This window comes from Topomyia yanbarensis, chromosome 3, assembly GCF_030247195.1.
Source record: "Topomyia yanbarensis strain Yona2022 chromosome 3, ASM3024719v1, whole genome shotgun sequence".
Lineage (NCBI taxonomy): Eukaryota > Metazoa > Arthropoda > Insecta > Diptera > Culicidae > Topomyia > Topomyia yanbarensis.
Window position 1 is genome coordinate 129,615,516 of NC_080672.1, and position 13,627 is coordinate 129,629,142.

The window sequence follows — 13,627 nt, forward strand, 5'->3', positions numbered from 1 at the left end:
TGCTATTTAGGATATATCACTCACAAAATACTATGTTGTAGTGCATTCCTGAGTATCGTCTCGCTATATACTGACAGGAAGTCCGCCGGAAAGCAAGATTTTGACACAGGGAAGTGCTTCAGTGCAATTTCCTGCTGCTGAGGGTAAAACTTCGTCAAGGAACGTGCTCATTAGAAAATAGTTACAATGCTTAAGGATATCTCATTACCCCCAAAATGTTTATAAAGAAAATATAAATTAAGCTTAATTGCCATGTTGCAGTTTAACACTTCCCCCTCCGATAGGCTGGGTCAGCGGTTCTCAACATTTTTTGTACCACGGACCCTTTTAACCGTTACGTATCCAACAAAAAACACCTTTAACAGGCCAACGAGGGTACCCGGGTACCCATAAATTGAAATGCGCATAACTATGGCTTCCTTTAACCGATTTTAACACTTTTAGATGGTTTTGATTCAGAAACTCGTCCGCTTTTTGTAGAATCATTTTCTTTTACGCGGTATCATAATACAAATTTCAATAGTTTTATGGTACGGTGGCTCACGATCACTGCTCCGATTACGCATTGATTCGTTCTACGACACAGCAACGGTCCATATATGTAAAATAAACTAAATAAGTAAAATAAACTACATATTATCTAACATAGTCTTGATTGAATCCAATGAACAATGATTGAGTCTATGCAATATTCAAATCACGCCTATTATTTTTAATTTTTTCATTTTTCATTTCATTGCAGCACATAAAAAGTCTTGGATCGGAAAACGAGAAGAAAATCGATTCCCCATCAGGATATAGTAAGGATGCGAGAATGCGTTCAAAAGCCGAATTGGACTCGGTTTGAAAACCACTGAATTAGAAACTTCAATCAGAGATGGGAATGAAAACGCAAGGGGAAAAAGTTGCTGTAAACACCTGAAGCCAGCGTGTTTTTCCACGAGCAAAACATCGAGACAAGCAGATTGAGAAAATCACTAAGGGAAAGTTCGGAAAGTTTACTTTCAAGAACACGATAAATAGCTAAAGACCTTGAGGAATCAACTAATGCTTACCTACCACAGGGCTACTACAAAGTGGTAGGAGGTAACAATTTAGATACAATTTCGTCATTTCGTCATGCTTTCGTCATGCTTTCCAAAACTAGTGGAAATCTTAAAAGGAAATTTGTTCAACAATCCTGAAAACACAAGCCAATGATTCGCAGAAAAAAACTATGGTAAGAAAAGTTTTACTCTCAAGGCAAGAACCTAGCTAATGATTATGGTTGGTCTGCATAAAAATTACAAAATTACAGACATTTGTTGGCTTGGTGTAAGCTTTAAGGCTTATAGCAAGCCAACAACCTACAATTGTGTCTGTTTTTTTTATGTCACAAGATAGCATAACTCGATCACTCGAGAAATTGGTGCTTGTCATAATCGTGTTTCGCTATATCCCAGTAACCCAGCAAAATTTAAAAATTCTGAGAACGCCACATTGCAGAGATTTTAAAATTCAGTAACGTGGCATATCTAACTCAGGTTACCCCAAAATGGCGTTTGTCATAAGCTAGCACAACAGTGACGAATCTGTCTTCATCTGCGTTCGCTTCTTTGCTGGTGGTACCGCTTGTTGGCTTAGAGATACTGGGTGCGATTGTTGTTGAGTGAATATTTGTTCCTGTCAGATCCGTAGATATTTCTCGAGTACTTTTTCAAATGGACGTAAGTAACAATGAGAGATTCTCTTTGAGGTCTTTCTCTTCTGTTCATTACTCGGCCATTTCAACATTTACTACCCTACTCTTTGCATAATATTGTAGTAAAAACCGTCGGCTTTCGATATGTACTGGAAAATTAGTACAAAGTGTTGTAATGACGTCGTAATAAACGAAAGAGAAAGTAAACAAAGAGAGGCTCTCAATGTTACTTACGTCCATTTGAAAAAGTACTCGAGATTTGTTTTTTTTACCGTTTGTGCTTTGGAATAAGATGCTATGCTATTTCGTCGCTGTTGTGCTATGTTATGACAAGCGTCATTCGAGAAAAATGATTTTCAAAGTTTTTAGATAGAATATCTTGAAATTTATAAATGTTAGAAGCTTTTCGGAGAAGTCAATCGATGCTTCTATCTTTTCTGTAGTAATCTCTCAATTTTTGCGAAGATTGGTTGACTATATTTTCAGTTTTTGCCTAAAATGTTAACCAAAATCGCTCGCATACGTGTCATAAGTGTGTATTGATGATAAAAATGTATAACTTGTCACAAATGTGCACAGAAGATTTCATATAAAAAAGACTCATAACTGATTCGTAAAGTGATGCGTTATTCATCACTATGCCCAATGTTATACTTTTCCATGCGGTAGTAGCAATATTAGGTTACAAAATTATGGTATTGGAACACAATTTTTTCACAATTTTCCTTCTTTGATCGGAAAAAACAATAAATAAAAGTTGGTTTCATCAACAATTTAAAGACAGTATATATCAAACAAGGTTATTGTTGACAGTTGGCTAGTCGAAAACAATATTCGTCTTGCATAATCAATCATTACATTTCGGCACACTTTCCAAAACTAATGGGAATCTCAAAAGGAAATTTGTTCAATAATCTTAAAAACACAAGTTAATACTAGCTTGTTGGCTTATAGCAAGCCAACAAGCTAGTATTGTTGTCTCTTTTTTCATTGTCACAAGATAGCACAATTCGATCATTCGAGAAAAAGACGCTTGTCATAATCGTGTTTCACTATATCTCAATATCACAGTAGAATTTAAAAATTCTGGAAACGCCGCATTGTAGAGATCTTAAAATTAAGTAACGTCCCTAATAAAAAATATTATACACGAACTTTAACTCATATAGTCCTACGATTCCACACATGGTTTGGATGATACCCTGAACAGGTCGTTAGGCTCTTTAGTCATAAGATGTTTATTAGGGATGGCATATCTAACTCAGTTTACCCCTAAAATGACGTTTGTCATAAGATTGCACAACAGCGACGTTTTATAATTATAGTAGTAGACGGACTTTTCTTAGCTGCTTTTGCGCAAGGTTTTCCGTGGTGTAGTGTCTTCTTGCAAAAATTGCACAGAGGGATCTGCCCTGGGTTCATGACTAGTGTTGTCTAATTAAACGTTCATTTTTGGTTGATTTGCATAAAATGATTATGTATTAAGGAATTAATTTATTCGAAAATATTCTCACTGGGCAAAATAGAAGATGATACCTTACGGTTCTGCAACCTAGATAGAGAGAACCCAAAATATTTATTGTGTAGCTGTCTAGCACTTTTCCCCAAAAGGAGCAAATTCTTCGATAAGGGGCTAATACAACCCTTAGATGTATGGATGAGTGCACCCAGTACAGCAATAATCTTTTTACGTTTTATAATATCTAACTGGGATCATGCATATAGTCACCAAGTGGGAATCACTCAGAACAATAGTGATACAACACCCTGATGTAGCATACAATGAAAAGAGGCCTGCCACAATAGATCAAAACACTGATCGCGGTGGAATATGTACCGAGCAGAAAAAAAATCTATAGTGGAACGATTTGTAGCTTCGATTCTGGGCGGGATGAGAAGATAAACTGACTTTAATTAACCAAAAATTAAAATGAATATTTATTGCATTTTTCTATTTTTATTGCACGTTAAAGTAATTTTCCCATAAAATACATTGTGTTGAGATGGAACGGTATTTTTCGACGTCGCAAAAAATGCTTGTAATATCTATAGGAACCCAATTATTAGGTGAAAAATAAACAAATCATATCAGTTCAATTTAGCCACCAGCACCAGCAGTCGGTTGCCCGCTGTACTCGCAGTTGTTTTATTTGCATCTGACTCCTAATTACTACTTTTGGTGTCTTTGTTGTCGTCAGTTACTACATGCTCTCAACGTGTATCAAAACCGACTCCTACATTAGACGCGTCTCATTGTTTTTCAAAAAAAACTTCCTTAAAAGTTACGGCTAGAATTCCGATTACAATCGGTGTTTTTGGATTCAATATGAGATAAACTTATTTAAATTTAAAATCTTTTTGATTTTACATGTTGGAACGAGAATTACGCACTACATCTGCTACCTTCTCATCTTGCTTACAACGCAAGCTAAAAACTACAAGGGGCAGCCCTAAGTGATCACGAACTGTAGACGTAGGACTACACTACTTAATGTGAAATATTTAATTTCTTAGTACATTTATAGCGGTAAGCTTGAAGCAAGTTGGTACCGCCGCACGGTACTATCTTTGATTTTAGGCCTGAGTTTAGTCCGGTCTAAGACGTTAGTACCTGTCATTGCAGAAATGGCTACATTCTGAAGCCAAATGAAAACAGTGTAAAAGGCCGCCATGTTCCTCTTGCATGCATCTCAATAATTTGAATCAACTTTTTGACCTTTACGTGCAATATTATGGCCCACTTGCACACAAACCATATGAGGGCAAGTAAGCTAATTTAATCCCGTATGAAAAAACAGGTGTAATCGAGTTTTAAATACCATTTTGTTGATATTCTTTATCGTCCTATCTATAAAGTGCTACACGTTCATTTCAAAACGCCACCTCGAAGAGTTATATTGCAGGTTAGCAGAAGTCGAATCATTTTGAAACAAACTGTAGAACGAAATTTTATAATTGGATGCAGAGATGCATTAAACAAATATTGATTACGTTTGTTAGTTTACTTATGGCTATCAAAATGAGTGAAGCTGTTTAATTTGACCACAATTTTTTATTTAGTTAAGCAATAGGAAAAGAAAAGAATATATTATCACAATTTGTACCCTTTTCTAGTTATATATTCTCACAAAGAACACAATAAGCAAGTGGAAGTTTACTTGCATTTTTACTGCTTTTGAAAGAGTCCAAACTATGATTGAATAAAATATTGTTAATAATGCCAAGTCATAAAACCTAAGTAACACTTTTAAATATGACGGCAAACAATCTGCTACAAATATTATCATTTTGATCGTTATTTAAATATTATCGAAGCTTGCTTATATTGTTTCACTATTTATAATTTTCCATCAGATCTTGGACGATTAGCATTTTCACTGTAGAACAAATTGTCGTTTAATTTTTAGTGATAGAACAGAAATGCACAGGATATGGAAGAAGTTGTGAAAGTTGAGACTGGACAGATGAGTTGGCAAAATGGCACAAAAAGTTGAATGCGTAAGAATCGCCTAAATCGTGTCGGAACTTAAAAGGGGTTGTGTAAGGTATTATCGGCAAAGAAATTTGATTCCTTAATTTTTTTTCGATACGAAGATTGATTGTCTATTCAGTCAGGTGCCACGTCAAAAACTGCACACAAAAAATAATGAAATTTAAACGACATGTAAATCAATACGAATGTAAACATACAAAGATTGAATCAAAACTTTCATTGGAAATTACGTTAAGATCAATGCACTCAATTGGGGCATCAAAAACATACAATTTTACACTTTCATTCGAATAATATTACATGTCATTCATTTTACAGTAATAAGCGTGTAAAAAATACATTGAAGTGTAATTTTCAATCCACGTGTAGAATTATAATAAAATTCGTTAAAGAAAGCACGACAAGTCGTGTGGATTTTTGGTAGAACTTAATTTTACATTTATATACATGCTCCAAATATGTGCATGAAAATAAACTTAAAATTACAAAATATTTTTTTCTGTGTGGTTTTTCGGTGTACACCATAACTCAAAATCTGCTGGACCAATCGTTGATACATTTTCATAGTTGTTTTTCACATCACTCCACAAGTAACTAATGGAGCTTTTATTTCTTGGTTGATTTTCGAACTTTTCGTAGCACTTTGAAGCCAAAGTCCGATTATTGCTAAAAAAAGATGAAAATGCTATTGAAAAAATAATAATATTTAGTATTTTGCAAAAAGCTCTTGTAGTTACGGTTTACACAGCATTTTGTCGAGGTGCCTCCTGAATATTCACTGTCTGCATCAAGAGTCAGGTTCAATTTGTTAAGTTACATCTGCCAATTGATTATCAGACAGATTGCAGACTATAGGAAGTAATTAATTGTAATTTATTATTTTTTTTCCAAAAAAGGTAAGCTTCCATTGTTGTTCTGTAAGCATTTGATTTAATTTGAAATAGTCAGATTTGGCTGAACTATCTAACTACTAAATATAATGTTAGAGAAGCTCTTTCAATCTTTGGAGTGGCTAGCGACTAATAGTACGTTCACACTACGAGTTAAAACGTGTTTTAACGCTATCTTGATGACATTTTTCTTGTTGCTAATTATTATAACATGTTTTAACTCTGTAGTGTGAACATGGTATAACAATACAACTCTATAACGTCCACGATAGTATGCACCATTATTAGAAAAATAGCGAAATGACGTTTTATACCATGTTCACACTACATAGTTAAAACATGTTATAATAATTAGCAACAAGAAATATTTCATCAAGATAGCGTTAAAACACGTTTTAACTCGTTGTGTGAACGTAGTTTTAGCTACTTGGATCTTAAATAATTCTAATGTTACTTTGTTTAAGCTAAAACGAGGATTCCAAAATTGTTTTAAAATTTTAAATACATCAGACTATTAAATGGCATAAACAGTGAATTTTCAATTAACCTTGTGGTAGATGTGTCTATTCGTGATGTACGAGCGCTCGGGTGGTGAGTGATGGTGTGAGTTCGATCGATATTATACAGTGTCAATTCGTATCGTTCAGTTAGTCTTTTACTAGATGGCTTACCGTGAGGTTCTCGTGCGCTAGCTACCACATAATGGCGACGAGGGTGTTGAACCTACTGCGTGCTTAAATTGAAAATTATTAAAATAGCAAGGGGGTTAATCTCAGTTTAAAACAAAAAGCGGCACAATAGATTCAACGTGTAAGAGGTAAGGGTTTAATAGAAATTGAGTGTGAAAAAAATGGAAAAATGATACTGTGATATGTGATTATCAAAACGGCTGGAATGTATATGTTTTACCGTCAGTGATTTTGAAAGGGGTACTGAAACATCCCAGAGCAAAAAGGAAAATGAAATGCATGTAAAACGATGTGAAAATAACTAGAAAAGAGGGTTTTTTTTACACGTGGTCGAGGAAAAATACTTCCAACATGGCTGCTGGAATTATCTGATTACCTACATGTGTGTATTGTAAGAAATAGTTGTACAGCTTTAGGGGTATGTGTTGGTGGAAACTATGGCGTACTCTATTAAGAAGAAACGGAGGTATAGAAAAAAAATATTCTGTGTATGTTCAGTGATGTGTTGCTCCACTTTGCAAACTAATACATTAACCTTCCGCACGAGTTGCGGGTGCAAGAAGTAAATAATGATTTGCTGTTGCCCTTCGGGTGCTGGTGGCGTTACCATTTCAACCGGGATCGAAGTAGTGTGTGTAAAATTACCGCAAACATATTAATGCATGGATGGTAGTGAGAAGATAATTCATGATTTGGATGTGTAGTCGTCACTTATGTGTATATTACCATATATAGTTGTGCTCGGATACCAAAGGTCAGGTATGTATGCATGTGGAGATTATTCCTCTCCCATATTATACCGAGTACAGGAGGATACAAGTTATGAAAAAGAGAGACTAGTGGAAATACTCTTGTTGAGAGAAATAGTAACCGATTCAATTACGGTCGTTCTCTCAAGGTCGTCACATGCGGGGAAGCATGTATTGAAAAGAAGAGAGGAAGAAATGCTTCTTTAGCCACGGTCGTTCTTTTGAGATTGTCACAAATGTGGAGCACATAACGAAAAAAAGGGGGAAAGAGATGCCGATTCAATTACGGCTATTCTCTCTGAATTTAGTAAATGTATAAGTACATTGCAGAAAAGCTGAAAGAATAATGGTCACATGAAATGAGAATAATGGAATGCATGAGAAATAGATGCCAATTCAATTACGGCTGTTTTACCAATATGAAAAACAGATGGGTTTTAGCGATGGCATATGTACGAACTTTTTTTCGCTCTTGAATGATGCGATAGTAACAGGAAAGTGAAAATAAACGTGTAGAAAAATATAGTTGGTCACTGTCATTATGAGATGTTGCATGCTATATGTTTATTTGTGCTATTTTAATAATTGATTTACTATCATACAAGTATACTGCGCATCTGATAGATGAAGAATATCAATACTCAATAATGGTTCAAATATTTTAAATGATGAGATTGTCGGGCGATGAATTTATTATTTCCTGACGTTTTGCGAGTGTACACCAGCCGTTTTGAAATATTAACGGAAAACTTATTAATTCTATTTCATTTTTCCGGCGTATCCCAAACAGCAAACGGTGTACCAGTCAAAATGAATAACCAAAATATTGTGGTCGAGGAGATTGACCCTCCAATAGTACAACAAAATTTATCTTTCTTCAGTCCAGCCTCATACAACCTACCTCACTTCAAATACAAACACCTGCCTCCATCGGAAATTCGAAACTCTTGGATATCATGGATCCGATGGTTTGAGAGCATTATGGCTGCGGCCAATATTCATGATGGTCTAAACAAAAAAGTACAGCTACTAGCGATGGGGGGCCTAGAGCTGCAGAGTGCTTTCTACGGGATACCGGAAAGAGACGATTTCGGTGACCCAAATGCAGACCCGTATCTGGTAGCTAAGGAGAAACTGACTAATCATTTCTCCCCAAAGCACCATGATAGCTTTGAACGATTCATGTTTTGGACTATGAAACCGGACGAGGATGAACCGATTGAAAAGTTTGCCCTGAAGGTTCAGCAAAAAGCCGACAAGTGTTTTTTTGGCAAAACAGAGGTAGATAGTCGTCACATTGCGGTTATTGACAAGATTATTCAATACTCACCAGACGAATTAAGACAAAAACTGTTGGAAAGGGAGGATTTGACTCTAGATGATACAATCAAAATTGTTAATGCCTATCAATCGGTTCGCTATCAATCGTCAAGAATGGTACTGAAACCATCTGTGGACACAGTAAGTCGTATTTACAGCTCTACACAACGTTCAAATGTGCGATGTATGCGTTGTGGATACAAGCTGCACAACAATCAGAACCAATGCCCTGCCATAAACAAAACGTGTTTGAAATGCCAAAAGACAGGCCACTTCCAGTCGGTTTGTAAATCAAAATCGAAGTCGGTGATCAATCAGGTTCCTTTTGACAGAAACTCGGAACGAAAGCGAAAACAACCTTTTGTGAACTTCCAAGGTGTTTCGCACTCCAGCAAACGACCACGAAACGTTTTCAATGTCGAAGAACGAGACCAAGAGTCTACAGAACGGGAAAACCTACCTGTCTACAATGTGGGAATGGGTGACGATGAGTTAATAACGTGTCGTGTTGGAGGTGTAGATATCGTCATGTTGATTGATTCTGGCTCGAAACATAACCTTATAGACGACAAGACCTGGGAGCTAATGAAGCTTAGAGATGTGGAAACAACTAACGAACGAAAAGATACCGCTAAGCAGTTTTTGGCCTACGGAAAAATTCCGCTAAAACTTATAACTGCTTTTGATGCAGTTCTGGAAATTGATGATGGTGGAAACTTATTGAAAACGCAAACATCTTTCTACGTGATAGAAAAGGGTCAACAACCGTTGTTGGGAAAACTCACTGCACAACAGCTAGGACTATTGAGAATTGGCCTGCCTAGCGCGTATGATGACACGATTAATCTCGTAGACGCAACAAGGAAATCATTTCCTAAGATGAGAGGTATTAAACTTAGTCTTCCGATCGATAGAAGTGTTCCGCCAGTTATACAACCGCTGAGGCGATGTCCAATTCCGCTTTTGCAAAAGGTCAAATCGAAGCTAGACGAACTTATAGAGATGGATATAATTGAAAAGGTTGTAAGCCCAACATCATGGGTATCGCCCCTTGTGCCAATTCTCAAAGAAAATGGAGAACTTCGACTTTGCATAGATATGCGCAGAGCCAACCAAGCGATTCAAAGGCTGAATCACCCACTTCCAATTATTGATGATTTCCTTCCTAAATTTCAAAACGCGAAATTCTTTACAAGCCTGGATATTAAGCAGGCGTTCCACCAAGTAGAGTTAGTTGAGGATTGTCGCGATGTAACGACATTTATTACTAACTGGGGCTTGTTTCGATACAAGAGACTGCTGTTCGGCGTTAACTGCGCACCCGAGCTGTTCCAAAATCTGATGGAAAGTATCTTGGCAGGCTGTAAAAACACGGTCATATTCATTGATGATATTGTAATTTTCGGGTCCACGGAACAAGAACACGATGATGCCGTCAAACAAACATTGAGTGTTCTGAAGCAGTACGGAATTCTGCTAAATGATCACAAATGCAATATCAAACAACGGGAAATTGTGTTCTTGGGACATAAGTTCACTGCGGAAGGAATTTCGCCAACAGAGGAAAAGATTGAATCCATAAAACAAAGCCGAGCACCACGTTCGAAAGAGGAACTCCGTAGTTTTTTAGGCCTGGTTACCTATGTATCGAGATTCATACCAAATTTGGCCACATTAAATTTTCCGCTACGAGAGCTAATAAAACAGGATTTACCATTTGAATGGAAATCAGAACATCAGAAGTCATTCGATCAGTTGAAAGACCTGATCGGTTCTACAAAACATTTAGGGTATTATGATCCGAAAGACAGAACCCTGGTTGTTACGGATGCTTCGGGTGTCGGATTAGGGGCAGTCTTAATCCAGTTCAAAGAGAACATTCCCAGAATAATAAGCTACGCTTCCAAAAGTTTGACAGAAACAGAAAAAAAGTACCCGGCGATAGAAAAAGAAGCGCTTGGAATAGTATGGGCGGTGGAAAGATTTAGGATTTATTTGATGGGTATCACCTTTGAACTCGAAACGGATCACCGTCCATTAGAAACGCTTTTCTCAGTAACTTCCCGTCCAACAGCAAGAATAGAACGATGGTTACTTCGTATCCAGGCATTCAAATTCAAGGTAGGTTCAAATTCAAAGGTAAATGTATGTTATGTACATACAGGTAAATTCATTTCACAGGTAGTATATCGTAAAGGTTCGGCAAACATTGCCGACGTGCTTTCAAGACTAGCATCTCACGTTGGGGACAATCAATGGACTGATGAGTCTGAAGTGTTCATCAGACGAATCGTAGCGGTATCACTAGCTACATTGACCAACACAGGTTATCGCGACTCATTTGACTTTGGTACAGACACAATCATTAGAGCCATTCAAGAATGTGCAGCCATTGATATCTCCGAAGTTGTGCAAGCTACAAGCTTGGATCCTGAATTACAGAAGCTCAAGGATTGTATACTGAGTGACAAGTGGGATCAGGAGGATTTAAAACATTATACTGTGTTTCGTAATGAGTACTCATATGTGAACAATCTTCTCATGCGGGGAACAAAACTAGTCATACCTTCTTCATTGCGGCATAGAATGTGCCAGCTTGCACACGAGGGGCATCCTGGTCAGTCCATGATGAAACGTCGATTACGTGAACGGTGCTGGTGGCCGGGAATTGACCAAGAAGCAGTGAAGATTTGTGAATCGTGCGAAGGGTGTAGACTGGTACAGATACCTGATCCCCCGGAACCAATGAAACGTCGCGTTCTTCCAGATAAACCATGGATAGATATCGCCATAGATTTTCTGGGGCCCATGCCAACAAGCGAGTATATCCTAGTTGTCATTGACTACTACAGTCGGTATATGGAGCTAGAGATTATGACCAAAATTACTGCTCGGGAGACTATTGAAAGACTAAGACGAATTTTTCGAGTTTGGGGACCTCCAAGGACCATTACCCTTGACAATGCGAAGCAATTTGTATCCACCGATTTGGATGACTTCTGTAGAATCAGTGGAATCCACTTGAACCATACAACTCCATATTGGCCACAGGCTAATGGAGAAGTGGAGCGTCAAAACAGGTCCTTGCTAAAACGAATGAAGATAGCGAATGCCCTATATGGTAACTGGAAAGCTGAACTCGATCATTATTTACAACTGTACAACAGCACACCGCATACGATTACAGGGAAATCGCCGAGTGAACTTTTGCAGAACAGAAAACTACGGACAAAATTGCCTCAGCTGGACGATCTAGAGACGGTGCCACCATGTTCGGATTTCAGAGACAAAGATTATGAAATGAAAACGCTTGGAAAGGATCGGGAGGACAAGAAGCGTAAGGCAAAAGTAAGCGAAATATCTGTAGGCGATACAGTTATCATGAAAAATCTCCTGCCAACCAACAAACTTGCCACGAGCTTCTTGAAAGAGAAGTTTACAGTAATTGATCGGCGAGGTACAAACGTGACAATCCAATCAGCTGAATCTGGAAAGATTTACGATAGGAATACATCACATCTCAAGCTACTGCCTGCTTCATTCAATGAAGTTGCTGATAGCTGCCGTGAACATCAGAAGACTAATCAAAGCAAACAGGGCAGATCGGAATCATCATCAACCGGCAATGATTTAACTATACCAGTCGAAAGCAGCACAGATCTTGGACAATTCAAAATGGTCAAATCTTCCTTGGCCTCAGATCCAATTCGAAGATCTCAAAGAATTCACAAACCATCCGCGAGATACAGTCCATCATTATAAGTAGGTGAGTAATAATAAAACATACATGAATTACATATAACCTATTTCTATTTAGTAACAACATATTAATAATAATAATAATAATAAAACGCTTTCTCCAGGAAAAAGGGGATGTGGTAGATGTGTCTATTCGTGATGTACGAGCGCTCGGGTGGTGAGTGATGGTGTGAGTTCGATCGATATTATACAGTGTCAATTCGTATCGTTCAGTTAGTCTTTTACTAGATGGCTTACCGTGAGGTTCTCGTGCGCTAGCTACCACAAACCTCATTGTACAGCTTTTGACATTGCCGTGTATTGCCGATCAGAACGCTGTAATGCAAATGCAACATCATGTTACCGGAAGAAGACAAAAATATGTCATGCTCCTCTTGCGCATACTTCGTTATTTTCAATCCTCTCTTCGGCTTACTTCTGGATAAATATGGCTCTCTTTACTCGCAATAAAGATGGCAATAAATAAGCCCGTTTTATCAGGTAGGAAAGACAAGCACCGTCGAACTATATTTACCTGTGTTTTTGATTTCTCTGTTCCCTCCTTCTCTCTACACGCTTGATTCCAATTGTTCATCGAAGAGTTACAGGAGAGCACATTTGGATAAATCGAATCGATTATCGCATATTCAGATCAAAGTTGTTTTTGCGAATTAGAATCAAAACTGCCATAAGAATTGTTTTGATTATTTTCTTTTACATATTGCTATGAGAATAATACCATGTTCACACTACAGAGTTAAAACATGTTATAATAATTAGCAACGAGAAAAATGTCATCAAGATAGCGTTAAAACACGTTTTAACTCGTAGTGTGAACGTAGTATAAGTGGGATCAATTCCTTAATATAAATCAATAACATGTTATCACGAATTATTGCCTATATATCTGTCGTATCTCACATCAAAGAAAGTGAATAACGAAAAAAATAGTTTTTTTTCTATGGATAGATCCAAATAAATGACAATCGGATGTAGATCTAAAATGCACTATTTTATAACTTTTCTTATTTTCACTCCCAGTTCACAAATTGAATCAGAATGCTAAC

General features: G+C 37.2%; 2 protein-coding genes across 16 annotated transcripts in view; one reads left to right on the top strand and one right to left on the bottom strand.

The window, feature by feature from the left end:
* LOC131694151 (somatostatin receptor type 2-like) overlaps positions 1 to 13,627 on the bottom strand; it is a 175,779-nt gene that overhangs the window by 26,461 nt on the left and 135,691 nt on the right. The gene's annotated exons all lie outside the window — the stretch shown is intronic.
* On the top strand, positions 6,620 to 12,841 carry LOC131694150 (uncharacterized protein K02A2.6-like). 2 transcript variants are annotated; one of them, XM_058982598.1, is made up of 2 exons: positions 6,620 to 10,943; positions 11,004 to 12,841. In XM_058982598.1, the coding sequence occupies exons 1-2, from the start codon at positions 8,187 to 8,189 to the stop codon at positions 12,582 to 12,584; spliced, it is 4,338 nt and encodes a 1,445-aa protein (XP_058838581.1). In that variant the 5' UTR covers positions 6,620 to 8,186; the 3' UTR covers positions 12,585 to 12,841. The 2 variants fall into 2 exon arrangements, with proteins under 2 accessions (XP_058838581.1, XP_058838582.1); XM_058982599.1 differs by having other exon boundaries at positions 6,620 to 6,881; positions 8,293 to 12,841.